General features: G+C 38.9%; 1 protein-coding gene across 3 annotated transcripts in view; it reads left to right on the top strand.

Moving 5' to 3' along the window:
* SCAF11 (SR-related CTD associated factor 11) overlaps nt 1-22,261 on the top strand; it is a 47,858-nt gene extending 25,597 nt beyond the window's left edge. Inside the window, exons 5-15 of one of the 3 annotated variants that reach the window (XM_048065904.2) lie at nt 1,007-1,101; nt 2,100-2,167; nt 2,809-2,864; nt 5,263-5,369; nt 6,274-6,363; nt 7,611-7,717; nt 11,151-13,658; nt 15,373-15,716; nt 18,248-18,466; nt 18,872-18,991; nt 19,341-22,261. In XM_048065904.2, coding sequence (XP_047921861.2) covers nt 1,007-1,101; nt 2,100-2,167; nt 2,809-2,864; nt 5,263-5,369; nt 6,274-6,363; nt 7,611-7,717; nt 11,151-13,658; nt 15,373-15,716; nt 18,248-18,466; nt 18,872-18,991; nt 19,341-19,469 — 3,843 coding nt within the window. In that variant the 3' untranslated portion in view covers nt 19,470-22,261. The remainder of the gene's footprint in view (nt 1-1,006; nt 1,102-2,099; nt 2,168-2,808; nt 2,865-5,262; nt 5,370-6,273; nt 6,364-7,610; nt 7,718-11,150; nt 13,659-15,372; nt 15,717-18,247; nt 18,467-18,871; nt 18,992-19,340) is intronic. The other 2 variants (XM_048065902.2, XM_048065903.2) reach the window with 2 other exon arrangements.
* Nucleotides 22,262-27,200: the final 4,939 nt, after the last annotated feature.

Genomic DNA, 27,200 nt, shown 5'->3' with positions numbered 1-27,200 from the left:
TGCTGTGTTTAGCAAACGGGCTCCCTCTAGCCATTTCTTGTTCTTCCAGAACAAGAAGCCTCAGGTAGTCAGCTGCAAAGCAACCAGACTGGCAGCCACAGATATTTCCTTCTCAGGGAAAACCAAAAATAGTATTTTATGCTCTAAAGAATCACAGAAGCAGTAGAAACCAGATAAACTAAAGTTTTAATTTGGAAGAGTTTCAAGGCCATATCAAAACTTAGTTTGAAGGGTTCTTTGTTTACAGAAGTACACTATAAAAAGTAGACAAAGAACAAGGGTCCTGATCTCAAAAGGGGTTGTAGGGATAGAGAAACATTGGCACAGTGGTCAATGTTAGCAGGGGCAATTTCAGCACATAGACAGCTTATCCATTGTGATATTCATAATTAGAACGCTAATAGCTTCAGAAATTACATATAAAGTCAAGATTCTAGAATAAGGAAATATAAAATGGCTAATGAAAGTGTAATCACTAAAGTAACTTCATAGTATGTAATAAAGATTGTGTTATGTTCTCAGAATTTTGAAAATTGGAGGGGGAATGTTATATGAAATCCGTAACTTAAATTACTTTAGAGGAGAATTGAATATTTTTTTTTAATGATTAGGAAGCATTCGAAATTGAATGTAAGTTCAGCATTTTCCAAAGCTGACCTTTAGGTATTCAGGTCAACCAACTTAGTTTAAATTTTTTCAGTTACCAAACTATCAAAGAAAATGCATAGCTTTTGAGGTACTTGCCATGGAAGGCTGAATGGTCAGGGAATTTTGGAGTTGTGGAATTACTGTGCATCTCAGGCACAGTCAATATACATATCAAGGTGTGTTTTGTTTTGTTTCTTTTTGAAATCTGTGAATTGAGAAATTAAGGAATCTATGATTTGAGAGTTTCAAGTCCTTCTGCTGGAGCTTGTTTTTCTGTAGACCTTAAAAGACTTTGAACGTATTCAAAGCCCATGTTTATTGAGATTCTAGACTGGATCAACTTTATTTTTCAATTCAGGTTCAGGTAAAACAACAGCAAAGGAAGAAAGAAGAGGAAAACTGTGCCTGCAATAAGGAAAAATATAGCCATACAAAGATGAGAAGTTTCCTGAGGTTGGTAGCGCACTTAATGTAAAACATTCTAATTTGGAATATCCAAAATATAAGTTGAAATCTTATAAAATGTATAGCCTGGAATTTTTTAATAAAGTTTACCGATCTATTTCCAACAAATATTCCGGCGAGCAATAAGTAAGGAGCAACATATTTCTTGCATTCAGACCTGGAAGTAGCATTTTTATCAAGCACATCTGACAAATTTCTTACTAATTTTAATTAATATGTTTGTGGCTGGGACATGGTTTAATAATACCAATCTTCACTTATCTAAAGGGACAACCGCTTTTTTTCTTGCATGTTACAATAAATAGTGGTGGTGTTCCAAGTTTTAGTATAAAACAGCTGTAGTCAACTACAGCTTTCAGTCTAGTGAGTCTGAGATGGAAGTATGGAAATGCCATTCATGTTTTGAAAAATTTTGTCACATTTGTATTGTATAAAATAAAGTTTGGGATTACACAGATAAATTTCACTAAATAGTGATAACCTGAAGCCAGCATTTAATTGAGTATATGATGTATGCAGTGTCCTTGAGGTTAAATTTGAAGCACACTTCACTACAGAAAAGATAACTTGGAAGTAAATTACCATTTTTTGGCTATTATTAGAAAATAAATAAGATTGATCTTTGCAACTCTCTGAATCACCTTTGACTTCAATATTCTTTTAATATTTATGTAAGAAGTTTGTGACACCTGTCACAAGTTGCCATGAAAGAAAGCAAAATTAAGCATTCAGATTTAATACAGGAAATTAACTTTTGTTGTGTACATGGATTCTTTTCATCCTCAAGCTTTTCGAGGCATTTAAGTCATGGAAGATGATATGCTGGATACAAGTTCAGGTTTTAATAGCAGTCAGAATGTTGGTTTATGAGCGTAAAAAAAAAATTCCTTGAAACAGGAACTGTTTTTGTTTGGGTGTATATACTCATAATTTAGGTATGCCCATAAATGTTGCTGCTTTTGTAATATCTTTTGTTAATCTCACAGAAGAGCTCTGTGTCCAAACAGAGGACCTTTTACAGCAAAATTGAGCAAAGTTGTGAAGAAAAAATACAGTAAGTCATTATTTTTTCTCTATTTGCTGGAAAAGCTGCTTTTTATTATGGAACTCTAGAAGTACTTTTCTTGATGGGGTAATTTTTTGTATTATTATTGTTTACATTTGCACTTCTAAACCAAATGCCAAGGAATAGAAGCTTGGAGCTTAAGAGAATAAAGCTGCAATATCTGACATTACTATACTCATTTTTCTGGCAAGACTACCTCTTCAACCTCAGTCACAAGTGAATTGGATTTGGTTTCAGCGTGAATCATTTTCTGGGACAGAAAGTTAATGCACAGCTAACGATAAGCAAAGAAACAGAAGATTTTGCTGAGGGTTCAGGAGCAAGAAGCACTTGGCAGTATTTTGGGGGTAACATTTTGAGAGGGTTGGTTGATGGGTATTGTGTTCTGAGTGTGTTCATAACTCCTGAAGTTAAGCAAGTATCTGAAGAGGTAAAAACTGGTTGATGTTATAAAAAGCTATTGTGAAGGTAAGTACATTTTAATTTTACTGAATTTATGTGTAAACACATTGTAAATAAACTTCAGATACATTTTCATTACCATCTCATTTCATTAATGATTTTGACAAACAATTAAGAACTAATATATTTAAGTTAAGATTAAAAGTTTTGCTTCTTATTTCTCACAGGTAATATTTTGTATGACAAACGAACCAGGAAAGCTTTGTCTGTGAAGATAAACAAGGTTGGTTCTGATGATGAGACATTTGTAAACATTTTTTTCATAAAAGCATTTTTTTAACTACCTTTCTGCTTATTTTTAGTTGACTTTTTCTATTCGTTAATTCTAGTATGATCCAAACCTTTTTAGTTTGTCTTGTTTTGTCTTGAAGGAAGCTCTTAGAATATAGTGCTAGGTGATATGAGGTTCTCTCCCAGATATTTTTGTAGTGGTATGTATTTTCATTTAGATTACATTGTTATAAGACTCCATAACCTCTTTTCATCTTTCTTCATCAAATGAAGGTGGGATCAGCTGCAAGCTCTTAACCTAAGTATCATTATATGAAGGATATGAAGGTTTTCATTCATTTTATGAAAATGCTTAGATGTAATTAACTAAGTAATGTGGTTAATATTATTTGTCCAATAAGCCATGGACATTCTAGTTTGCACCAAGGTGGCTTTTAACGGGAGATTACTTTAGGAATGTTTGCATTCCCAGGCTTCTTGTTTTGTTCATAAATTTTAACCTATAATATAAATTCCACTTACAATAAGTAAAGAGCTATAAAGGCTCTGTTGTTTGCTTTGTTTTCCCTCCTTTCAGAAGTATTTCAGGTCTCTGTGACACAAGCTGGTGATCAATGATCTCCTGATCACAGGAAAATTATACCTGTATTACCTGTATATAATTATACCTGTAAATATATGTGCATGAAATAGTTGCAAGTAATTGATTTCATTTTTAAGTGTAAATGTTGCTGTCCATTATTTAGTCTTACCTAAGTTTGAAAAGGAGGAAAGTCTGTATTCAAGTCCTTATTTTGCCTGCTGTCTTGTTTCATGTAATATTATGGGCACGTACTTTGTCAGCTGACTTTGAGTAGCTGGTGGCCTGAGTGGTCATGTTTATTTGGTGCTTATACACCATGGTTCTTAGGGCTACCTTTAACTCCAGCCTTCCTCTTCTAGGTCAGGTATTTAGAAATTTTGGTTCTGCCACCATGTAAAGCTAAAGTAAAGCTTTCATTTTGATTTCAAGAGGTTTTGAACTGGAAAGATAGGGCTGAGTGGTAGATCGAGCACTAATTTAGCTTCAAGATTGATGAAAACTTTCATATCTTGTTTCAGTGATTTATTATACAGGTGAATAGCATCAATATCTCAAACAGTACCTGTTACAGAAAACATACATGAACAAAAGTAGAGATAAATCCCCCAAACCTTTGGGAGGAGGTACAGAGCTCAATTATACACTGTATGTTCAAAAGTTGAAAGAAAGCACTGATTTACTAACAGCCACTTCATAAAGGTATTTACAGGACGCTTAGATATCCTTTTTTGACAGAGGGAGAAATGCTAGTGTTAAAATTCAGAGTATCTTTAAAATAAAGCATTTCTGAAAACAGCATGTTAGGAGGAACTTAACTATTACTTACAGTGATGAAATAGGGCATGGTCCAAAGTTTGAAGTTTGATAGAGCATGTAGAAAATGACTACACGCTTGAGTGCACATTTACATATGTCTTATTACAAAGCTTATTTTTCTTCAGAGTAAATATTTGCTGAAAGACCCTGTAAGTTTCCATCTTAAAATACAACTGGTAGGGAGTGAACAGGAATGTTTCAGACAAATTCAGGTTGACATTAGCCCTTTAGGTGATATGATACAAGTGGCAAAAACAGGTCACTGTAGATAAGTGTGTCAGTTTGGTAGTCTGGAAGCAGCGTCTGGAGGATTATTGTTCAGATTTTTTTCTATTGCAGCCAGCCCAGAGCACAGCAATAGCAACAGAGTCAAGCTGTTTTCTGAATACAATGAAAAGGCAATGCACTAGCATACAATGTTTTTGTTAGGCATTGTTAGCAACTGAAATAGAAAGTGGTATCTGTTGAAATATGAAGCTGATTCTGAGTATTGTTTCTTTGTGTGAGGGTGCAGTAAACAGACACACCAGTCAACCTTGAATTTTCTAATTCTACCTGAAGGCAAAGAAGAATCCCAGCTCTTATATCAGGTTTTCTTGTTAGTTTGAAACCAGACATGCAATGAACTGCTCTGAAGGGGTCTGTCTGAGGGTGCTAGCATTGTACTTACTGTGGTTCATTAGGTAGCAGAAAGGGGAATTGTGAAATAGTAAAGATTGGGCTTCTTTGTATGTAATTTTTTTATGAAGCATTAAAGATTGTGCTGTGGAAAGACGATTTAAAAATGAGCTTTATCTGCAAAGAGCAGGTGTTGAAAATTTAGAGACTGAATAGAGCAAACTTGTTTGATATAATGGCAAATTTCAGTATAAAACTATTGGGCTACTATGGTGCCAACTTCATGTGAGCTAAAGCCTAGCTGACATTTAATTTCAATGCATCTTTATGCGCTAAATGCTAATTATTTCATTTTGGATGTTTTTAATTGTAGCCCAGAAGAAAGACCTGCTGGAATGAGTGCTTCAGGACTAATTTCTATAGTACGCTTCCGGCCGGTGGTAGCAATGAAGAATCCTTTCTTAGCTGTAGAAATGACTGGTTAGTATATAATAGCGTGCAATACGAAGTGATGAGTTACTATATTGTAGATACTATAGTTTCTTCTGCTTCTATCTGTATATTACTGCCTTGAAATATTTTGAAGTTCAACAACTTCTATATCATGGCAAACCAGGATTTAAAAGATAAACACAAACACTTCAAAATTGGTACAGTTAAATCAACATCCCAATATCTGTTGTGTGTTCAGCATAAAATACTTAAGCGTGTGCTTTTAATCTCATTGATTTAATAGGAATTTAGCTGATATTTGAAGTCCTTGCAAAATTGAAGCCTTGAATAGGAAAGCGCTAGTCCTGGTATTACAACAGCGGTTAGTAAAATTGTTAACAGTAAACCTCCTGTTCTGTAGCAGAAACAACTGTTTCTGTTGTTGCTCTGTGACTCCAAAAGGAACACTTTAAATGTACATGAAGTAATTTTGCTTAGTGAACCTAATACTTAAGATGGAGCATGACAAATATTTATGATTGAGAAGGTAGAAGAAGAACAGATGAAGAATGGTCTGGAATAACATTATTTGGATAATACAGACTCAAAGAAAAAATTACTGTCTGTGTGTTTTCAACAGTCTATAAATGAAAAATCCTTTTTGCCATGCACACGACAGTATTAATTTGTCAGGAATACAAAGTTTTTCCATCTTTCAATCCCACCCAGAAGACACATTTCATCTCCTGTTTTGTGTTCACTCTGCCTAAAAGTTTATTTAGGACTTCTCTTATGTTTACAAATATATGGTTTAGAAGGAAAAGTATGCTTTCATCATAACTGTTGAAAGTTGTAATACAGTTAGATTTAAAAATTAGTAACTGATAAAAGCAGATATTGAAATACAAAATCAGACAAGGTTATTTTAAATGTCATGAAATTTGTATTTTAGTACAGAATTCACAGAAGTCAATGCAGCGATCAGCCAGAAGAGACAAGAACTGGAATTGTCCTGTTCATCTGTGCTTGCTAGAGTTGAAAGGTACAAGTTCTATATTCATAGTGCAATTGATCTTAATATATTACTTCAAGCTTGGAATTTGATTGAATTCAAATTGCTTTTCAGGTAGAATATCGTTTGATCATAAAACTAAACTATGTTTGTGTGTAAGTTGCTAATCCTTTTGTATTTGCTGCATGCTATTTTTATGTAAATAGTTTCTGTATGTTGTAGTTCTTTTTTGATACTTAGGATGAGCATAGTAACTCCATTTACTTAAGCTTCTTTGTCACTTTCTCACAAAAATGAGAGTTTAAATGTCTTTTCTGTTACTTACAAGGTACTGTAAATGTGTTCTTAAAATTATTACTATCATTAGAAATCAGACTACATTTGCATTATTTGAAGATTGATTCTGATTCCTCTTTGCCCCCAAACTTCCTTCACGGATTGGTTTTGACACTTTTCTGTAAGAAGAATTTTATCAAATGAAGCACAACGTAATTTTTTTTTTTTGTCAGAGAACAAATGAGTGTTAAAATGTATTCTAAGGGTGTTTTCATGAATATAAAACAAAAGCATAAAAATAACAGATAAAAAAAAAGGTTCAGTCAGTGATATTAATTTCATTACATACCTCTAACTGTCTTTGGCATAAAACAGGCTAAAGAAAATTGAGTAAGTAAAGGGGATTTTTAATTAAAATTAAAAGCCACATGTAGTATTTAAATAATGAGTTTGTTTGGTTTTTACATATGTTTTTCCTTATGGGAAGTTCCATTCCAACTTAGTGGTAATTTTAAAATTCTTTTTTCCCCCAGGTTTGCTCTTCTGGTGTAGTCTGAATACTCACATATTTAGTGTGCTCAAAAAGAAAGAAAAGAAAAGAAGAAAGTGACTAAATTGATGTGATGTGTAGACTGTTTTTCATTTTTTTCTGCAGAAAAAGCAGTTCTTCCATTGAAGTGCTAGATCAGTGTTCAGGATTTTATTTCCAGTAGTATAGCCTACTGATTTGGTGTAGGTTGCTTGTGTTACAGTTCTGTTTGACTTTGAAGAAAGCCAAATGTATGTTCCTTTGACATAGCGTGCTTTCTTCAAACTGTTTGAGTAGATTAGGCCTTAATGTAAGCTTGAAAGAAGGAAAGTTTTGTTCTCTATTGTCTTTGCCTTTCTCTTCAACTGTAATGAAACAGGAAGTGTCATGCTTGTGTAATGGTTTTCTGCGTTGTTTCTAAAACTTCCTAAAAACAACTAAAACAACTAATGTTAATGATTTTATTTTCCAGAATTCCTTTAATGTCTTATGGAGCTGAAACTGAGACCTTTCTTATTACTTCTACTACAGTGGCAGGGACAATTCTTCCAGCAAATATCAGGCCTTTGGAAAACTTTGGTAAACTTTTTTTTTTTGTAACTTTTATTTATAGCTAATGTGGAGTAGTGTTACAACATGATTCTCAGAAGTCAAAGCATACAGCTATAGTTAAAAGGGAAAAAAAAATATGTTTTGATGCAGTTTGATGGTATTTCAAAACCAGCTGACCTATTTCTGAAATTGGAATATAGAACATAACATACTTGTTTTAAAAAGTGGTATGTTTATGTAACTTAGTTCTATTCCTAAATTCAAATTTTTCTTTCATGTTGCAACTCTTCCTATTAAGGATAAATTACATTTTGATACTTTGAGTTGCTTGACATATTTTAGTGGTATACTGTGCAGTGTAAGGAACAAACTATTTCCTGATGGACAAGAATAGTCAGGAAGCTGCAGTATATGCATCTGTTTCAGTATACCTGAAAGCTTTATAGGGCAAAAACATGTGAAGGTGCTCAAGCTCCAGGATCTGGCAGGAATTTAGCAGAAGACAAGATACAGAAAGAATTAGCTTCCTCCAGTTGCTTTAACTGCTTGTCTCTCCATACTCATCAAGAATGTAGGTTCTCTTCCCACTGGCTGCACAAATTCAAAGAAACGGAAACAAAGGAGTGCTGTTTTTAAGGCCAGAGATAATGCCTTCTTTGAATTTGGAATTATGCTACTTTCATTTTACTAGTAGGCAAAGAGGCGGGAGAGATTTGGGTCTCTTTAGGCCTACATGAATTGAGGAAGTGAATTGTGGGAAAGAATTAAGTAATAGGATGATGGAAAAGATACTTTATTATTTCATATTCTGCATTCTTGTTAAAGGTACTTGTTTCTCTTCCCCATTCGCCAGTGAGAAATGGATAGTTTACTTCCTCAGGCCTCTGAGCTTTGGCAGTGCAATTTACTGATGCTTAACTGTTTCTGGTTTTAGTAGTAATGAGTGTATATGCCAGCTCCTCTCTCTTGATTTTCCTTTCCCCTTTTCACTTTATACAGTCAGGCTTCTTTGTTAATACGTACTGGAAGCAGGAAAAAAAAATCTTACTAGATGAAGAGTATTTAAATTAACTCCAAATTAGTTTGCAACATTAGACTATTTAGAACATATAATTAATTGCCATTGATAGTTTCTGTAATTGATGTGCAAATAGTGATAACATTGTCAACTCCTAATGCAGAACATGAAAATAAATCCCTTACATTGTCTTTTGAGAGGAGGAAGAGACTTTGAATCTGAATCTTTACAGGGAAAGAAAAGAAAAATATTTTAAATATAAATTGAAATTAATTCCTTATTTGTCTTGGTTAGAACTTAGATACTTCTAAGATAAGCATTCCATCTTGTCTTTTAAAGGTGTGATTTGTAAACGTAAAATTACCATGCTGAAAAGACAAAGCAAATAAATTCTTAAGTTATTTTTATATATTTCCATATGCTTTTGCCACGTCTGAACCAGAGTTCAGACGTTTAATGTAATATATTACTTATACTGTGGACAAAGTGAAAGACACACTAAAATATGTGCACACTAAAATTTTAAGTCATCTTCAGATTTGACTTGAAGACTTCCTACCAGTAAGGAGTATACAGGAATAAGAGGCAGTGTCTTCAAATTTTCTAGTGAAACTAGTGGATATTGGATGTGAAGATGTCCCTTGAGGATTTGGTCACATTCTGTGAGTGAGTGTTCCTTCCCCATTCAGTTTTTTGTATAGCAGCTTAGGAGAGGATAAAGATGCGCAACAAATGCTAAGGACAAAAGCAAGAGAAACGTAACCTGAACACTGTTAAGATAGGTACGGCAAATACTTAAAGAAGAAGGGAGCAAGCTCTCCTTTTACAGGAAATATGTGAGATGGAAAAAAAGGCAGAAGGTGAGGGAAACACAGGTAACACAGACTTTCTGCAAAGGTGAAAAACAGGAGAGAGATGACAAAAATAGATAAGAAAAAAATGAAAAAATAACCTTGTGATTCTTAACAAATTGTGCATGGAAAATCATAGCATGGAGTTTGTTTGTTTACACTCCCCTCATCTCTTAGTTACATCTAAAATAGGCATTTTTGCATCAGAGTAGCAGTTGGTACTTGCTTACAAAGTTGTGCACAGAGGCATACAAGTATCACTGGTCATAAAGCTATGGCCTGAATCTTTGTAGATGCTCCAGTTTTTTACATGCTTTTAGCATGTAAATACCTTGTTTAGTAATTTGACCTAAAAAATCATTACTGAATCTATAAATTCTGTTATGACTTAGGCTGATATTATACAGCTCTTGTGCATGATTAAAATATTTTAAAATAAAGATTCATTGAGCTGAAACAATTCGTCCAAGTACAAAGCTTGTGAATCTTGTTTGTTTAAAATTTTACGAGCAGCAAGGTATGCTAAAAAGCTGCTTGTATTTTACAAGTAGACTTTGAAAGTGCCACAATAATAATTTGCCTTTTAGCTCTGTCAGGATTTCCATGTTCCATTTCTGTTCTGATTTTTTTATTCTTGCAAGTTGATTTCTTCTCCCTTGAAGAAAATTACCACAGATGTTAGTTAAGTGACATTACAAATATTTAATATCTGATTTGTTTTCATAGTTGTTATAATAGGATTGAAGATGGTTTGAGACTGCCACATGTGGATGAGTAACTGCTGGTTAACCATAGTGTAGTCACTTCCTAGTGTAATTACTGGGGAGGCTGTCACAGTAGATGCTTTAAATAGTGACAGTCATCTAAAACTACTTTGGGAGTCCTCTACTACTCATTTGCTTTTAAATACAAGATACCTTTTATACAATCAGTAGTGTTTTTCATTATCTTAAGTGTTAATCTGAGCAGTAGACATCCAAAAATCCAGATTAGATAGATATGTCTTTCATGTTCAGGCAAGTTATTGTGGAGAATCTGAATCACTGTGTAAACACACGACAAAGAAGATATGATTATAGTACTGTGCTCTTTTCTAGCCTTTTAAAGGCTAGTGAGGGGAGGCTTGGGGAGTTAATTCTCTTAAAATGATCAAATTGTGTTTATGTTTAATAGACAGTTTTATGTTTTTTGATTCTGCTAACAAAGTAGTAAGTTGTAGAAAGAGGCTTTTGTTGCTTTTCTAATGGTTTAAATGGTGACTGCCTTTGAATATTGATATTGTTTTATCAATAGTAGTTTAATTGTGATTGCAGATGCTGTCCATGTATCCAGCTACGCCTCTGAATGTACCTTCAGATGCCTAACACGTCACTTTGTTAGTTTGATTCTGTTCTTTAAAGAGAATCGGTCTGCACTGGGGTTTGGGGGACACCTGGTTTTAGCTACTTAAGCTCTGGCGGCATTTCATACTGACTCTTACATTGCATTATATGAGGGTATCTGTTTAATGGGAGAACATAATTTTATGTTCTTAACTGTGTTTATGTAAATGGTTATTATTAAACTTTAATGTATTTTGCTTTATCTTTAGGCAAAGGATACGCTGTCGCATGTACCCAAGAAGGAGAAGAGAAAAAGCAAGCTTCAGGTTCATCTGGCTCTAGGGGGGCTAGAAGGAAGTCAGTTAATACTACTCCTAGAAGAAGGTCTGCACGGAACACCAAAAATGAGACTTTGGGTCAATCTCGGAGCTCACCTCGGTCAAGCAGTTCTGGGTGCAGCGCCCCTGATGGCAACAACCCACCTCTGAATAAATCTTCTTTAGAATCAGAGAAAGCTCTTCCAAAACGAAAGTCTAAAAGAATAGTTAAACAACAAACACCTCTGGCTAAAAAGAAACTGAGAAGTTCTGCTCGTTCTGAAAAGTCATCCAGTGATTCAGTAGATGATGATGACACTGTTGAGTCTGAAGCACTTCAAACAGTAGATAAAGACCAGCAGTCAGATAATGAAAGCAGTAGTGCAAGCCTTCCACAGAAAAATGATGCAGAAACAGAATCTGCCAATGGATTGGAAAGCTGTAATGAACATACGGAAACTGAGGAAACTACAGGAGAACATAACAAAGATGAAGACACTTCAGGCGATGCAGATACAGGTTTTTCAGTCCAAGAATCTCCAGTACTAACTTTAGGGGGAGAAAGTCAGGAATTTGAAGTAAAAAGTCTTACTGAAAAAAACGTAGATCTTAAGAATCAGGACATCTGTGAAAACACTATTGAACAAATGGAAAGAAGAGCTAGTCCCAGAGATGAGGTATGTGACAATGCAACATCTGAAAAATCAGATCAAATATTGTGTAGTCCTCAAAATGAATCACTGGAGAACACAGATACTTTGACAAAAGTACAACAGTCAATAGATAGTCCAGAAAATGAATTGCTGGAGTATCCTAAACCTTTGGAACAAGATAAGCCATTAGAGAGCCCCAGAAGTAAATTGCAAGAACATACAGAAGCTGTAGAAATAGATGATTCTGGGGCAGAAGAAAAAACAGTAGAAGACTGTGCAAGTACAAATACTCAAAGCTTTAAATCTGTTCAAGACAAAGAACCAGATACATTAATAAGCAATACTTCTACAGACAGTACATCAGAACAATCCTTAAAAGAGAACACCGTGCCAGAAGGTGAAGAGAGTAGAACTTCAGAGTCACCCCAGATAAATGCTGAACATAAACATTTTGGAGAAGATAACAATGAAATGATACCAATGGATTGCGACTCATTTTGCAGTGACCAGAACGAGCCTCAGATTGAACAGTTACCACCAGCTGAAACTACAGAGCAGGGAGAAATGGACTCCGTAGGGTGTGATGCAGCAAACTGTACATCAGTTTCAGGGCTTTCTGATGAAAAAGATGAAACTATTCCTCAAGAAAAAGAGTGTCAGTCAGAAGTGAAAAAAGACAAAAAGACACGAACAAGGAGGTCTAGATTTCACTCTCCATCAACAACTTGGTCTCCTTCTAGAAGAGAGGGCAGGAAATCTCAGTCACCATCCCCTAAAAGGGAGATAACCATAGACAGGAGCTCCCGATCACCGAAGAAGGAAACTGTTAGGGAGGGAAAGAGATCTTTATCTCGGTCTCCAAAAAGAGAGACACACAAAGATGAGAAAAAAGCGCCATCTCGATCTCCAAAGAGGGAGACTGTCAGGGAAAGCAGGAGATCGTCTTCTCGGTCAAGAACTAGGGATTCATCTCCAAGGCAAAAATCTAGATCTCGAAGCAGTGATAGAGATAGTCAAAGAAGAGATCGTGATAGAGAGAGAAGAAATAGGAGATGGTCTAGGTCCCGGTCACGATCTAGGTCAAGATCACGATCTAGGACAAGAAATAAAGGTTTTTCATTCTCTAGAAATGAGAGGGATGGTCATTCACCTCGTTGGAAAGAGAGATGGTCAAACGACAGCTGGAGGAGTCCCAGAGGAAATGATCGATACAGAAGAAGTGATCAAGAGAAACAGAATGAAAATCTTAAAGAGAAGGACAATACAGAAAAAAACAGTGATGATCAATGTTCTTCAGACAAGCGGAGGAATGATTGTCCAGATTGGGTAATGGAAAGGATAAATTCTGTTCCTGAGGGCAGGAACAGAGAGAGAGACAAACCACATTGGGAAGACAACAGACATGATAATTCAGGACACGGTTGGAATAAAAACTTTGGTTCAGGCTGGATTCCAAATCGAGGGAGAGGTCACCGGGGCAGAGGTGGACGTGGCAGAGGTGGTTTCATGTATGGAGACCAGAGTGAAAATCACTGGCAGAATAGAAAACCTCTCTCAGGGAACTCAAATGGTTCTGGGAATGAAACTACAAGGTTCTCAGAACATCAGCCATACAAACATAAGAATGAGCAGGATTATTCTTTTGATACACCTGCTGATAGATCTGGGTGGACGTCTGCCTCCAGCTGGGCTGTGAGAAAGACTTTACCTGCTGATGTCCAGAATTATTATTCAAGAAGAGGACGGAATTCGCCAAGCCCACAGTCTGGATGGGGAATGAGACAGGAAGAGGAGACGCCTGAACAAGGTATTCATAGATTTAAAATAAAGGTTCATCGCAGATTCAGTAGATGAGTAAAATTCTAGTCATGTTGCCCTCATAGTTGTTTAGTTCTTCAAAATAAATTGGGGTGAATTCATGGTCACTTTGCAATATGTACATATGCTATGTATAGCATCTGCCCACCTTTTAAAAAAGGTATTTTTTTCAGTGAGATTTGCAATTGACTGTGCAGACCCACAACATAGATTTGTACTTCTTGCTTCTAAATAAGCTTTTTCTTCTTTAAATTTAAAAAAAAAAAAAAAGGGTTTACAAATGCAAAACTACTTTAGCATTAAAATTCCTCTAAAGTCCAAATGTCAGTCTAGTGGGGGGGTTGGTTTTTTTTTTTTTGAGTATTTTATAACTAAAAGGTAACTCCCTAATAGAAATAAACTTTCTGGTAGAAAATGAGTTGACAATAGATGAGACAGATTCTAAATAGCTAAGAAGACATCCACAGATCGTTAATGCTCTGAAGTAAATGGCAGGTGTGAATTGTATTTAAAAATCATAAAATCCAGTTCTGAAAGCAGCAACACTTGACAATGGGAAAGGGCATCTTGCTTCATCTTTCGTTTTTATATGTTTTCATTCTATATGCCAGAAGTTTTATCCTCCTTTTCAAAGGTAACTGCATCAAAGGCTTCTCGGTTTTGAGGAAGCTTTGTCAACCTTCAATTTGTTGCAGGAAAATTTATCAAACCTTTAATTGCAAGTATTGTGCATTTTGTGACATATTTTATAGTTTGGTGATGGTCATTCTAACTTTTGGAACCTGAATTTCAGATGAGAGCATTACAGTGTTCCCTTAAAACTGGACAAAGCACGTTAGGTGGGGGGAAAAAATAATGATAATCATACAAAGAAAAAAAAACAGTGACTTGGGGTGCAGAATAAGGTTTTAAGTCCTGATCCCTTTGAATTAGGTGAGAGGGCCTTCCAGGGAGGGATTCTGAGGGAAGGGTAATACATCTGAATTATAATTTATCAATCATTGCTCAGAACTAGTTTCTTGACTTTTTGAAATGCTCGCCTTTTATACCTACATCGTAAATTTTAGCTTCTGTTGAAGGCAGAGTGAGATAGTAAAATCATGTTTTTAAAAGAAGTGCCATCCCATGAGGTTATTTTTACTTCCAGGCTATATCTGTTGTACCATTGCAAAGTTTTTGAACAACTCTTTCTGAATATGAGCGTTTTTGAAGTTTGTTGAGAGTGATTTATTATTCAGTGAAAATACACAGCAGAGTATTTCTGTAGATACCAGAAATGGCTACAGTGAGCGTGTATAAACTGGGCAAAGAGGAGCAGAAAATAGTGTATGGGATAACATAAGACTAAACTTCTGCAATTGCAGGAGCTGGATAAGTTAAGGTGTCTTGCTGTTCTTTGGGAGAAATCCAGTTTCATTGTGATGGAACAATTTATTAGGTGTGTTGTGGGAACAAGCAGAGAAAATGGAAATTCAAAATGCAGGCTTCCACAGTAAGCTGACCTTTTTAAACCCAGAAACCAGTATTTGTCTGGTGATGAGTGCTGTGTGATGAGTGATGTGGTGCAGTATCTTTAAAATACTCAAATAGAGAAATCTCTTTGATACTCTATGCTTCATGAAGAGTTTAGACAACTGGTTCCACTTTATGCTTAATAAAATACATATTTTGTTTTATTTACGGTCTGTTTTTTCTTTGGATAGATCCAAACCTCAAAGACCAAGGCAACCAGCAAAGTGATGGCTCTCAGTTACCAGTAAATATGATGCAGCAGCAAATGAATGTAATGCCGCAGGTGAACGCACAGCACCAACCTATGAATATGTTTCCGTACCCCGTGGGTGTCCATCCTCCCATGATGAACATGCAACGCAGTCCTTTCAACATCCACCCTCCGATGCCCATGCATCTCCACGCTGGAGTGCCTCTCGTTCAGGTAGCTGCTCCCACAAATTTGTCTCAGGGATTACCTCCGCCTCCACCTCCACCCCCACCATCTCAACAAGTCAACTACATTGCTTCACAGCAAGATGGAAAACAATTGCAGGTATGCTTTATCAGAAGCCTTGGCAAGAGCAGCAGTGAGGCAACACATGAGTTAAGGGTTTCTTAAATTTAATACTATATACTTGATAAGCTTATACTTGCAGTTTCTTTCTCTCTTGCCTGTTTTCTCCCACCCCACATCAAATTTTAAGTGGAAGTATCCATGAGGACATCAGAAGTCTGGGGGGCTGTAGCTTTTAAATAATACATAACACCATAACTGATTTTGTTTGGTTTTGTGGTAATGAGATGTTCCAGCTGGTAATGGAACACTGAAAAATTTATTCAGTACTGTCCCTTGCCCTGTTTCCAGAACTAAGGACAAAAAGGTAATTTCAAGTTTTCCCCTTCAAAATCGGGGGTTTGCTGTAGAAAATGCTTGAATCCTCTTTCAGCAGTGTGTAGGAAGTGACCTCAGCCTCTTTGTTGCGGTTCTCATCCACTGGGATGTTGTTTGGGCAGAGTAAAATTATCATGAAGTCCTGCATGGCATCGGTTTGTTCCGCACTTCCATTCTCCAGCTGTCACTGTCTCAGCAGCTCCACCACTACCACCCCCACTGCCACATTGTCTGTTGTTTAATCTTTTGAGCCCTTTTGTCAATAATTTCCAAGTTTTCTTTGGTATGTTTTCCTTTTCCTTCTTGCCCAGTTCTCCTGGTTTTGTATGCCTTGTTTGAGACCTAACTCTTGCTTCATTTCTCCAGTTTCAAAAACTCGGCTGTGCTTGGGGCAGACCAGACCAGCTCTTTGTGCCTTCCAAGATAGCTTAAAACAGCCTTTGTGTATGTGAGCTCCTCCTGTACCCAGCTGTTTATATTAAGAGTTTATATATCAGGGAAAGGAAAACGAACAACTTCCAAGAGAATGCACGATCATGCAAGACGTAATGCCGTGTCTGTGATGTACAAAGGGTTCTTAAGGGCTTGACTGAGGTTTGTGCTTTTCTTCTGTTGTAGGCCTCCTTCTCTAACCTGAAATACTTTCCCCCGCCTACCAAATTAAAAAAGAGATGTTCTAGAACAAGAAGTTCCAAACCTCTGTTTTATGCAATGTCTCTGAAAAAAAATTGAAATGAATTGATAAATGGCTAACATAACATTCTTTTCACTCTCAACTGCTGTTGTACCGACATAGGAACAAACAAACAAACAAAAGTACCGTGGGAAATACTGAGTGGGTTTACAGGCCATATGAAATACTTTAATAGCGAAAGTAAAACAGTAAGGTACTATTTGAATTAAAATGGTTGTAGATTCCTTGTTGATTTCATTTGTGCCTGCTGTCTGTAATTAAAATATTTTCACAGTTGGAAATCCAGTACGTTTTATTTCTAAAATGTAAGAAGCCAGAGTGCAGGCTGTGAACCTCTGCAAAATTTACCATCTAGTGCAGCAATAGGTATGATTCTATAGCAATTGGTTATTGCTCCAAAATACAGGTATTTGTTAAGAAAGCCCCTGGTATATCTGTTGCTGTTACCTTCTGTGGAATGATGTCCATGAACCTGAACGTTCCTGGGAGCTCCTGCTGCTTTTTCTTTGAGCTTGCATTGAGCAAGTCCTTGGTGGTAGCACAATACAAATTAATGAATACTTCAGGGCTCCAACATGTCCTGCCTTGTTCAAAGGAAGATGAAGAGGGAGCACTGGCAAGCTTTAGTGTACTGATTATAACAGTTTGATTATCTGTGTCTTTTCCCAGGATTTCAATCATTATTCTTCATCTGGATATATGCAGACCTGAAAAAAGTAAAGCTGATTACTTGGGGTGGGACAGGGGAGAAGCATTTAGGGTAGCTTGCCAGAAACATTCTTGGCTTTTGCTAAAAACAGTCTCCATCTGAGTTGCTGAGAGCTACTTCATTTCTCAATTTCCGAAGTATCAACAGTGCTCATGGTACACTTTAGTGATGTTTGGAAATGTGTAATAAATGGCTTTTCCTTAAGAACAGACCCTGGTGCTTCAGCCAGCATTTCACATCCCTTGAGTCAGGCCGTAGGTGTTTACATGTTTGAAATTCACATAGAAGTTCAAGCCAGTTACAAACATGAAAATAAACGTTTCAGAGCAGTGTAATTACAAGACATGAATGCAGGTGCGTGTTAAGGTAATTTTTGTATGATTGTTTAGGTGATGATTTTCATTTTTTGGTGTTAATCTGATTTACATCTATGGGCCTCCTGTTCTCTCCTGTGACAAAAGATTCTGCAGCCATAAGGTTCCTTCATGTGCTAACACCTTCCACATCTGCTTGCAGGACACCATATTGCTGGGATCTCCATCAGAGCCAGAATCCAGCAGCCACAGTGAAAACACAGCGGACGCCTTATTTCTCATGCTCTTTTTTTTCCCCTTTGAGTAGATCTGGTATCACATGCACATCTTCCATAACAACGAACGGCGTGGAAACGAGTTGATGAACCAAAGCACGTAGCATTTAGTGCTTTTTCAATAGGTGCTGAAACATGTAGAAAGATTTGTTGTCATACCGAAGGCCAATGTATTAACTCCTGATAACTTTTTAAAACAGGGTATGCAAAATGCTGCTCATGTGAGTAATAACATGAGTGCTCCAGCCTTGCCTGCTCCAACAGCAGTCCTGGGAAATGTGGGAACAGTTCAGGGACCAAGTTCTGGTAATGCAACGTCATCGAGTCACGTCAAAAGCTCTAACCCAGCTGTAAAACCAGGAGAAAACAAAGCAAGCGTGACAGTGGAAGCCAGTGCAGATAGCTCGAAGAAGGACCAGGCAAGTTCAAAGTTGTCCATATGCACACACACCTTATGAGATACTAAAATTATGACTATGATAGTACCTCTTCTATGTGTATCCCTTAATACTGTCATCTCCGTGATACTTTTCTGACAGCTCCAGGCTATAACAAACTTTGTTTGATTCTTGGCAATTGATTCTTTTTAATGTAGTAGTCTTTAAAGCAGTAGCAGTACTGTTATAAAAATCACTGTAATTGCTGTGGAACAGCATTACGTTCGTAATAAAACATAGGCAGCTCTCACAAGTGCTGGAATTTGAGTAAGGGGAGTGTAGTTTTCTAGTCTTCTATAGTAAATTTTGTGTGTTAAGTTTTAATTTGTGATAGATAAGACATACACAGACTCTAAAAATAATACTCCAGTTTTGTTTTTTCATCAGAAATTGTTAATTCAAGAAAAAGCGGCACAAGAAGTGAAACTAGCTATTAAGCCTTTCTACCAAAATAAAGACATCACTAAGGAAGAATATAAAGAAATTGTGCGGAAAGCTGTAGATAAAGTAAGTTGATCTGTTAACAAAATCTGAAATGGGTGTGTTTCAACTGAGGCAGGTTTGGGGTGGGTTTTCTGACCACGTGGGAACTACTGGTAGTTGCTGGGAGGGGAAACAGGAAAAGCAAAAATACCTTTTGTCTGTCTTCATCCACAGGAGTTTTGCCAGCTTGTGGGAATGGAAGTAATTTATTGTTGGAAAGAGTTGAATGGGAATTGGGAAGTATTTGGGAAATTTTGATGATTTCCAAAGTTACTCTGAGAGGTAGAAACCTCGGGTATTGGGAAAATAAATATGAAGCAATGACAAGTTAACAGATGAATTTCAAACATATTTTTCTTTAAAACTGTTGTAGGTTTGTCATAGCAAGAGCGGAGAAGTTAATTCTGCAAAAGTGGCCAATCTAGTGAAAGCATATGTAGACAAATACAAACATTCTCGGAAGAAAAATCCAGAAGAGGCAGTCTCCTGTGACAGGAAATAGAACCCATTTTCAGTTTTTAATTTTATTCTATCTGCAAAGTGCAATTTCAACATGAACCGTAAACTGAAATTTGTACATGACAGTGATTTAAATCTGCTTTTGATAAAATTATTTTTCAATGTAGTATATAATGTTTTGTTTAAAGAAATATAGATCTACAGGGCAACTTCTTTATTCCTTTTTAAAAACAGATGTCTAAAAAAGTAAAAGGTGTAAAGAAGAATCATTAGGAATGTACGATTGTGTGGATACTTAGGTGTACAGCATTTTGACTTGAATAACAGTGCATTAAATTAGAAACTTTTGTCTAAGTACATTGGTTTTGGAACAGGTATGTACAGTACATGTAATCAGTCAGATTAATTTTTTTCTTTTGATTTCTCCCTAATTATAGCAAAGATAAAATAATGTATTGCCTTGACAAATATTTCTAGCGTTAACTGGACAGGCTGAATGCAGGGGTCACAATGTGTATATAAAAAGGCACATGGAGTTCTCTGAACAGAAGAACTGTTTAGATTTTTAAAAGAAAAATCATAAACAGTTAAATTCAGTGCCCAAAATCATGGGCACTGTGCCATCTGTTGTAACACCAAATAAAAGTTATGCTGCTTGTTTTTGTTTGTGACGTTTTTCAATTTGTTTCAAGGTAGTGGGATGAACTTGATCGATTTTTATGTGCTGAAAGCCCTCAATCACTACACACTGACAACCCCAGTTCCTGTCTAATCCTGCCCGTAGCTAGTGAAACAGCGTAGAGAATTGCTCTGTGTTGGATGTTCAGACACACAAACTAGTTTCTTGTACTTCACGTAGGATCAGGAAAGCTGGAATTTGTCTCCAGGTTCCCAGTTGATCAGAGGCTGACAGTTGTGCCAGGCTTGGCTGCGTAATATTTGCCTTCGTTAGCTAGGGACCGTAGCGTGGATTGCCAAACTGCTATCACTGAAAATGCACAATCTGAAGTCAAGTGCAGCAGCTTCTATATTTCCCCGACCACTTTTCTACAGAGAGGTTCGTAGAGGTGCCACAAGCATTTTAAAAGCAGATCTGGGGTTATCAGAAGTGCTAGAGGAATGCTTACACCTCACGTAGAACATCTTCTGCTGAGATCGCAGCAGGGAGGTTGCTGAAATACTGAGACAAATACGAACCTCTTTTGAGAAAAATAGCTTGGGATCCTTCCAGCTCTGAGTAGGGAAGAAACCTTTCTCTGAGATTTACTCTGGAATAGGAAGACGTTCCCTTTCTCTCAGGATGCAGTGAAAATTTCAGCGCTCCCCCTTCAGTCCTGTTGCGTGGTAACAACCTTTGGTGTTGGCTCAGCCTGGCATCTGCTCCAGCCAAAGGTCTCCTGGCCCAAAAGCATCCTGACACAAAGTATTGATAGAGTTTTTTGATAATTTTTCTCCTAGTAGCCCGTAGTTCCCCAAGTTAACTTTTCTAGACAGAAAACTCAGTCTTACCTGCTAAGCAGCTTCTGCAGAAGCCTGAGGATGAGCTAAGGGATAAACACCCATGTACACACTCGTGGTTATATAGAGAGATATCTGTAAAAATGTGATGTTTGTCACAGCAGTTGATCACTTGGTTTTAACTGTAACTTTCTGCAGACTTAACGAAACATTTGACTGTCTATATTTATTTTTGTGTGCCTAAATGAAAATGCTATGTAAATTAGAGACTGCTATAATACATTTTCTACAGTCAAGACAGGCTTTAGATTTTTCAAAATATTCAGTTTTACACTGTGGTAGCAATTTGTATGATCTCTTGAACTATTTTAAGCTAAAATTGGTTAGCACTTTTTGAAAAATGTAGCAAATTGCTATGTCTATCCTGGTTTATCACGCCGTGCGTACTTATTTTTATTACATTTTACTTCTCCGAATTTTTGGATTTGTAATGACTTTTTATATCTTTTTACTCTATACAGTTGAGCCTTGCTATAAAGCTCCTTTCAGGAGCCAGATAAGTGTTCATGTCTCGTTTTTCTTTTAAAGGAGAGGTGGAAATTGGGTGGGAAGGAATGATGGAGCACACAAACTGGGAGAGCTGCTCCTGGCTGGCTGATCAGCTGTCACTTGCTGCCGTGTTGTTGGGGCAGTGACTGTAGTGATGCTCCTCTGATTTCAAAACGTTAATGAAGAATATGGGATAGATGAGAATGTGATCGGTGACTTTATTTTTTACAGTGAAATACTTCAGAACTTACCAGAAAATATGCAGTTCATTACAATTTCTATGCTGAATTTAAAAAAATAAAAAATAAAATGAAAAAATGCATTGCCTTAATACATAGCCTCTCCTATTTTACCCGAAGAGCAGTACGGTCTCTGTTGGTGTGACTGCCCGAGAAGGCATGTACTTTAACCTTGTAGTCTTGTTTTTGTTAAAATAGTATGAGAGCTGTATTTCTATTTATTGAAACTCCTTGTACTACATGCACTAGTACTGAAGGCAAGTGATGGGAATGTGCAGTGCACCTGCTGCCCATGGGGTATCAGTAATTCATTCGATCCGAATTGCCTTGAGGTAAATAATGACAAAACTGTATACTTTCTGTGAACTTATGCAAATGATAAGGATTTTCCTTGCACTCCTTCCACTGTCTCACTGTGCATGCTGCTTGAATGTCTCATCCTAAAGATGTGTCTTAGGAGCACAGTGGCTGTCCAAAGCCCACAATACGGTGTTTGTAGCAGAAGGCTGGAGTGCTGTCTACTGAAAAAATACTCTAAGAACTAGTTTTGTGTAGTGCTTAACATTTTCTAATAAATTCTTTTCACTAAGCTGGCAGTCGTCTGTGTTTGGTCTTCAATGATTCTGGCTCAAGTGGTTTAATTCAGAAAGCAGCATTAATTGCTATTACTTCTATACCTGCGCATAATCTTGTTTGTGTTGTCTGGGCTCCCCCTCCTCTTCCCCACTGTACGTTCTCAGTTAGCCTGCCCTCACCCTGCCTTGTCTGCCTGAAAATGCTGCGAGCTGAAGAAAAATAAATGCATGTGGCAAAATGTTCGTGTACTGACGTGCCGCAGTGGTGACTCCAGGCACTGCTTCTTGCCAGGGAGGGTCGGGACTCAAACCAGCCAGGCCCCGTCCCACACATCTGCGGGGAGCACTGAGCAAACTGGGCTTGGCAGAAACAGCCCCTGGAGAACCTAGCACCCGATGTCCCACCTCGGGTGGGAGCTTCATTCCAAGCACCTTGTTACTTTCTGGGACTATGCCTGCAGTACTTTCTGAGGTACCTCCCCAGGTACACGCAGGCACTGTCACAAGGCTTGTGCAAGAGCCTCCTGTCCTTGAAGGTGGCTGCCTCCCTGCTGTGTGAGGTTCAGAGAAGCTTCGTTAGATTCCGGCTGTTATGGCTGAGTGATTATAGAATCATTAGGGTTGGAAGAGCCCTCCAAGATCATCTGGTCCAACCATCACACTACCACCAATGTCACCCGCTAAACCATGTCCCTAAGCACCACGTCCAACCCTTCCTTAAACACCCCCAGGGACGGTGACTCCACCACCTCCCTGGGCAGCCTGTCCCAGTGCCTGACTGTTCTTTCTGAGAAGAAACGTCTCCTTATTTCACAGAATCACAGAATCGTCTAGGTTGGAAGAGACCTCCAAGATCACCCAGTCCAACCTCTGACCTAACACTAACAAGTCCTCCACTAAACCATATCACTAAGCTCCACATCTAAACATCTTTTAAAGACCTCCAGGGATGGTGACTCAACCACTTCCCTGGGCAGCCCATTCCAATGCTTAACAACCCTTTCAGTGAAGAAGTTCTTCCTAATATCCAACCTAAACCTCCCCTGGTGCAACTTTAGCCCGTTCCCTGTAGTCCTGTCACTGGTTACCTGTGAGAAGAGGCTGACCCCCAGCTCCCTCACACCTCCCTTTCAGGTATCTGTAGAGAGCAATAAGGTCTCCCCTGAGCCTCCTCTTCTCCAGACCAAACAACCCCAGTTCCCTCAGCTGCTCCTCACAGGACTTGTGTACCAGGCCCTTCACCAGCTTCATAGCCCTTCTCTGATGGTACTTGTGGTGGCAATGGATGGCCCTGCCTTGCTTCTGTGTGTACTGGAAGTGGGCACGGGGGATTAGGCAAAGAACACACCGCTTTGATGAGCAAGAGTGGAAATGAAGGCCACGACAGGCGGCTTGGTGAGGATGTTAATTGCGGAGAGCGAGGTTCAGAGGTGTCCAGCCACTGAGGCCAAGAACTCTTCAGAAGGAGGACTGGTACTTGGAGGCATGAAGTGCCTGGGAGCTGGTCTGGTGAAGCTGGGTTAGCAAGACGATGGGCACGTTGGCTGCAGGAAGGGGTTTGTCACTCCCGGTGAGTGTGCAGGTACCTCATGTAAGTCAAGATCGCTGCACTGGGGGCTGATGACAGACCTGAAACATGGTCTTGAAGAGGAAAGTAAGGGAACTGACCACATTCATTTAAGGTTGGACTCAATGACCTTAGGTGTCCTTTCCAACCTGAACAAGTCTATGACTGCAGTAAATTAAAAACTAATTGCCTGATTTGTAAGTCAGCCTGATGGCCACCTACCTGCTAGGGGCCATGAACTGTTCCAGGCATGCTAACAGCAGGAACTTCATCTATGGCCAAAAAGAGCTCTTCAGCACCTTCTGGCTGACGTGCAGCTCCCCGTGCCACCCCCTCTGGTTTCCTGCAGCTGGAGACAAGCTCGCAGGCACCCGGCCCCTGCGTTGTTTGCGTGATGCTGCTCCCGCATCGCTTTGGCCCGCGTCGGGTTTGCCTGAGGCTCCTCAGCCTGAGGAGCACCGGAGCGACCCCGCACCGCCAGGGTGGAAATGGTTCTGGGGGCACCCGGCCCACAGCACACGAGGGACAGAGACAAGTGGGGCAAAAGGCAGGTGCAGCAGCACGTTGGTCAGGACTGAAATTTTGAGGCACCAGATCCACGTTGGTCTGGTTTATGTGGCTAAGGCCTTTCTGGATCCTGCTTGTATGATTCCCCTTGAAATCTTTACTCAGTTTTGTCATGAAGAGATCATTGCACTTGAGAGTAATTAAAAATAAATAACTCACAAGCTTGTAGCTTCTGCAGGAGATACATCCTGGGCATTGTGGCACATCGGTGCCATCAGTAAAACGAGTAGGCTGAGTCCAAAAGTGCCCCCCCCATTGACTTGCACCTTCTGAATCCTAGAGAAGAAACCAGTCTGTAAAAGATTTTTCATTATTATCAAGTATTATAATATTCATAAATAGTTTATTTTAAAAGGGTACAATGGTAAGGACAATACTAAATAACCAATTTCACTAATTAAAGAGTGCTTAGAAGTAGCAACTTTCAAAATAATCAACGGAGCATCTATGAATATTAAAAACAAAATCACTAGCCCATGGGGGAAAAGAGCCCAAATAGCTAATTGCACAAAAGGAGATGAGTCTGGGAGACAGCACCAGCTGGAGCACTGAACTTGACAATATTTTTCCCGCAATATTGCTGAATTACAACTCCCAGAGCCTCATGAGCCAGCACTAAGACTTCAGCCTGAGCTTCATTTCCACAGGCTGTTTGTGCCACAAGCCCAGGGCATGGCAGCGATGCAGTCGATGCCATTGCACACAGCAAACAACCCAAACCAGAGCGGAACCCAACACAGAACAGTGGCTGCAGGAGCCAAAACCGAGGAATTTTGGCAGCAGGTTGTCATACAATTACTTCTGAAATATTGCAGAAATTAAACCTACAACCACTAATTTTAATTTTTATGAGGCACATAAATCAGCAATAGCCAGGGATTCCTAGATGCTTCGGTTCAAGAGCAAGTGGGAGGAAAGAAAGTAGCCCTTGGAAGCTGGAGTTTACTCACCCGTTCTCTGCTCTTTCACAACTCAGGGCCAGGAGGGCAAAACCAGTGGGTTTTGCTATGGGGGTCAACCATTGGCAAATCGGCCAAGACTAAGCTCTGATGCCGAAGGGGAAAGCAGGCAGCCCCAGCCTTCTTCCTCCCCTAGGGCTCCCTCGCCACAGGTGGGCAGGGTCCCCGGGAGCCTTCAGCAGAACCGGGACGAGGGCGCAGCCTCGTGCCTTAGCATTCACCGCACAGCTCCAGCCGAAACCACGTGCACAGGCAGCCCTGCCCAGAGGACATGCAGACATTGGGGGCTTTGAGAAGTCTCCTCTCAGCCAGGACAGCAAGCTACCCACGGGCCTGTAGACTTTAAAACCCCCAAGAACAACAAAACAGCAAACCCTCCCAACGCACAGCTTGCAGCAAAGTCACCTGGAAGGTATTCACAGGGTGCCTGACCCAGCTGCCCGAGGGGCACCCGCCGTAGGAGCAGAAGATAGACCTTGCCATGAGGATCTTCCCCTTTTTGGAGAGTTTTGCTGCACTAACACTGCATTTCTTTCCATCAACATTAAAGGCCATCAGTTCACCCTGCCTTTTTTAAAGGTGTCAGCCCAGACTGCTCCCTGGCTCTCTCATCACAGACTGGGAGAAGCCAAGGCACAAATGGCAACAATGGCGTGAGAGAAAGCAAATGGTAACACACAGACGAGGATGGCTTTGAAGTCACAGTGATTTAAGCCCAGATCTCTGATCCTGCCACAAACAGCACAAACAAGCTGCTGATAATCGTTGTCCTGTGGCAATCAGCCTCCAATTCTTCAACTTTTCAAAAGGATCCAGAGCTCGAAACCCTCGCTGCCCCTGCCGCCTTCAGCACCTTCAAAACCTCAAAGCGAACAGTTGGTAGTAACAAAATGCTCTGCCCCAGGCAGCAGGCAGGCAGGTCGGTGCTCATTGCCGCTGCCGGCTGCACGCCCAAGCCCTGCTGCAGGAGGGACCCCGGGCGCTGCATCAACCAGAAAAGCCGCCCATAACTTAATAGAGGAAAGAGCTGACTTACACATCAACCGTGCTTGTCCTCCTCTTGCAACAGTTTCCAGCGGCGTAGCCCATGCAGCATCAAATAAATGCTGCCACTATGCTGAGAAAATTTACAACCTCCAGAAAACTCAGCGTGGTGACAGAGGAGTAATGTGCACCTTGGCAAGAGGCGCTACTGGCACCCCTGCTACACTCATAAACTCTTCATAAGAGGAGCTTTAACTGTAGATGCAAGAGATTGCTTTGCTTTAAAAACACACCTAACCTGGAAATAGTACAATATAGTTTTGATGCTGGTTTTTTTTGTTGTTGTTATTGAGGGTGGTGGGTTTTGTGTTTTTTTTCTTTCTTTTTTTTTTTTTTCTTTTTCTTTTTCCCCCAAGAATTTGCTACTCTTCAAGAAGAAGCTTGGGGTTAAGCTGAAAAGGCAACGTTTTATGACTAAGTTCCTGACCTGAAGCTCACTGAAGATCCCAGCACTTGTCCAACTTGTTGCAATGAGCAGAGGTTTCATCCGAAGTGGCTTACAATGAAGAAGATACACATAATAAAATACACATAGTATGCATTTAACTGCTCCAATATATATATATGTGTATATATGTAGTGGTAGTATTCTATGTATTCATGCATAATACAAAGCACGCATTATTAGTCACTCACCCCCTCAATGAACTTTCAAAGACATCACCCAGCAATGTGCATGCTTACATTACTAAGGTAACTAAGTTAATCCTGGATTGTTTTATTATTATTTTTAATTATTATTATTATTTTGGCAAGGGCACTCTGAGAGTGGCTGTGCTCCTGGGGCGCCCAGTTAACAAATCACAGTGAAACAAG

The sequence above is a fragment of the Anser cygnoides genome, chromosome 1, assembly GCF_040182565.1.
Source record: "Anser cygnoides isolate HZ-2024a breed goose chromosome 1, Taihu_goose_T2T_genome, whole genome shotgun sequence".
Classification (NCBI taxonomy): Eukaryota; Metazoa; Chordata; class Aves; order Anseriformes; family Anatidae; genus Anser; species Anser cygnoides.
Note: the sequence above shows the minus strand (reverse complement) of the source record. Positions and strands in the feature narration are given on the sequence as shown.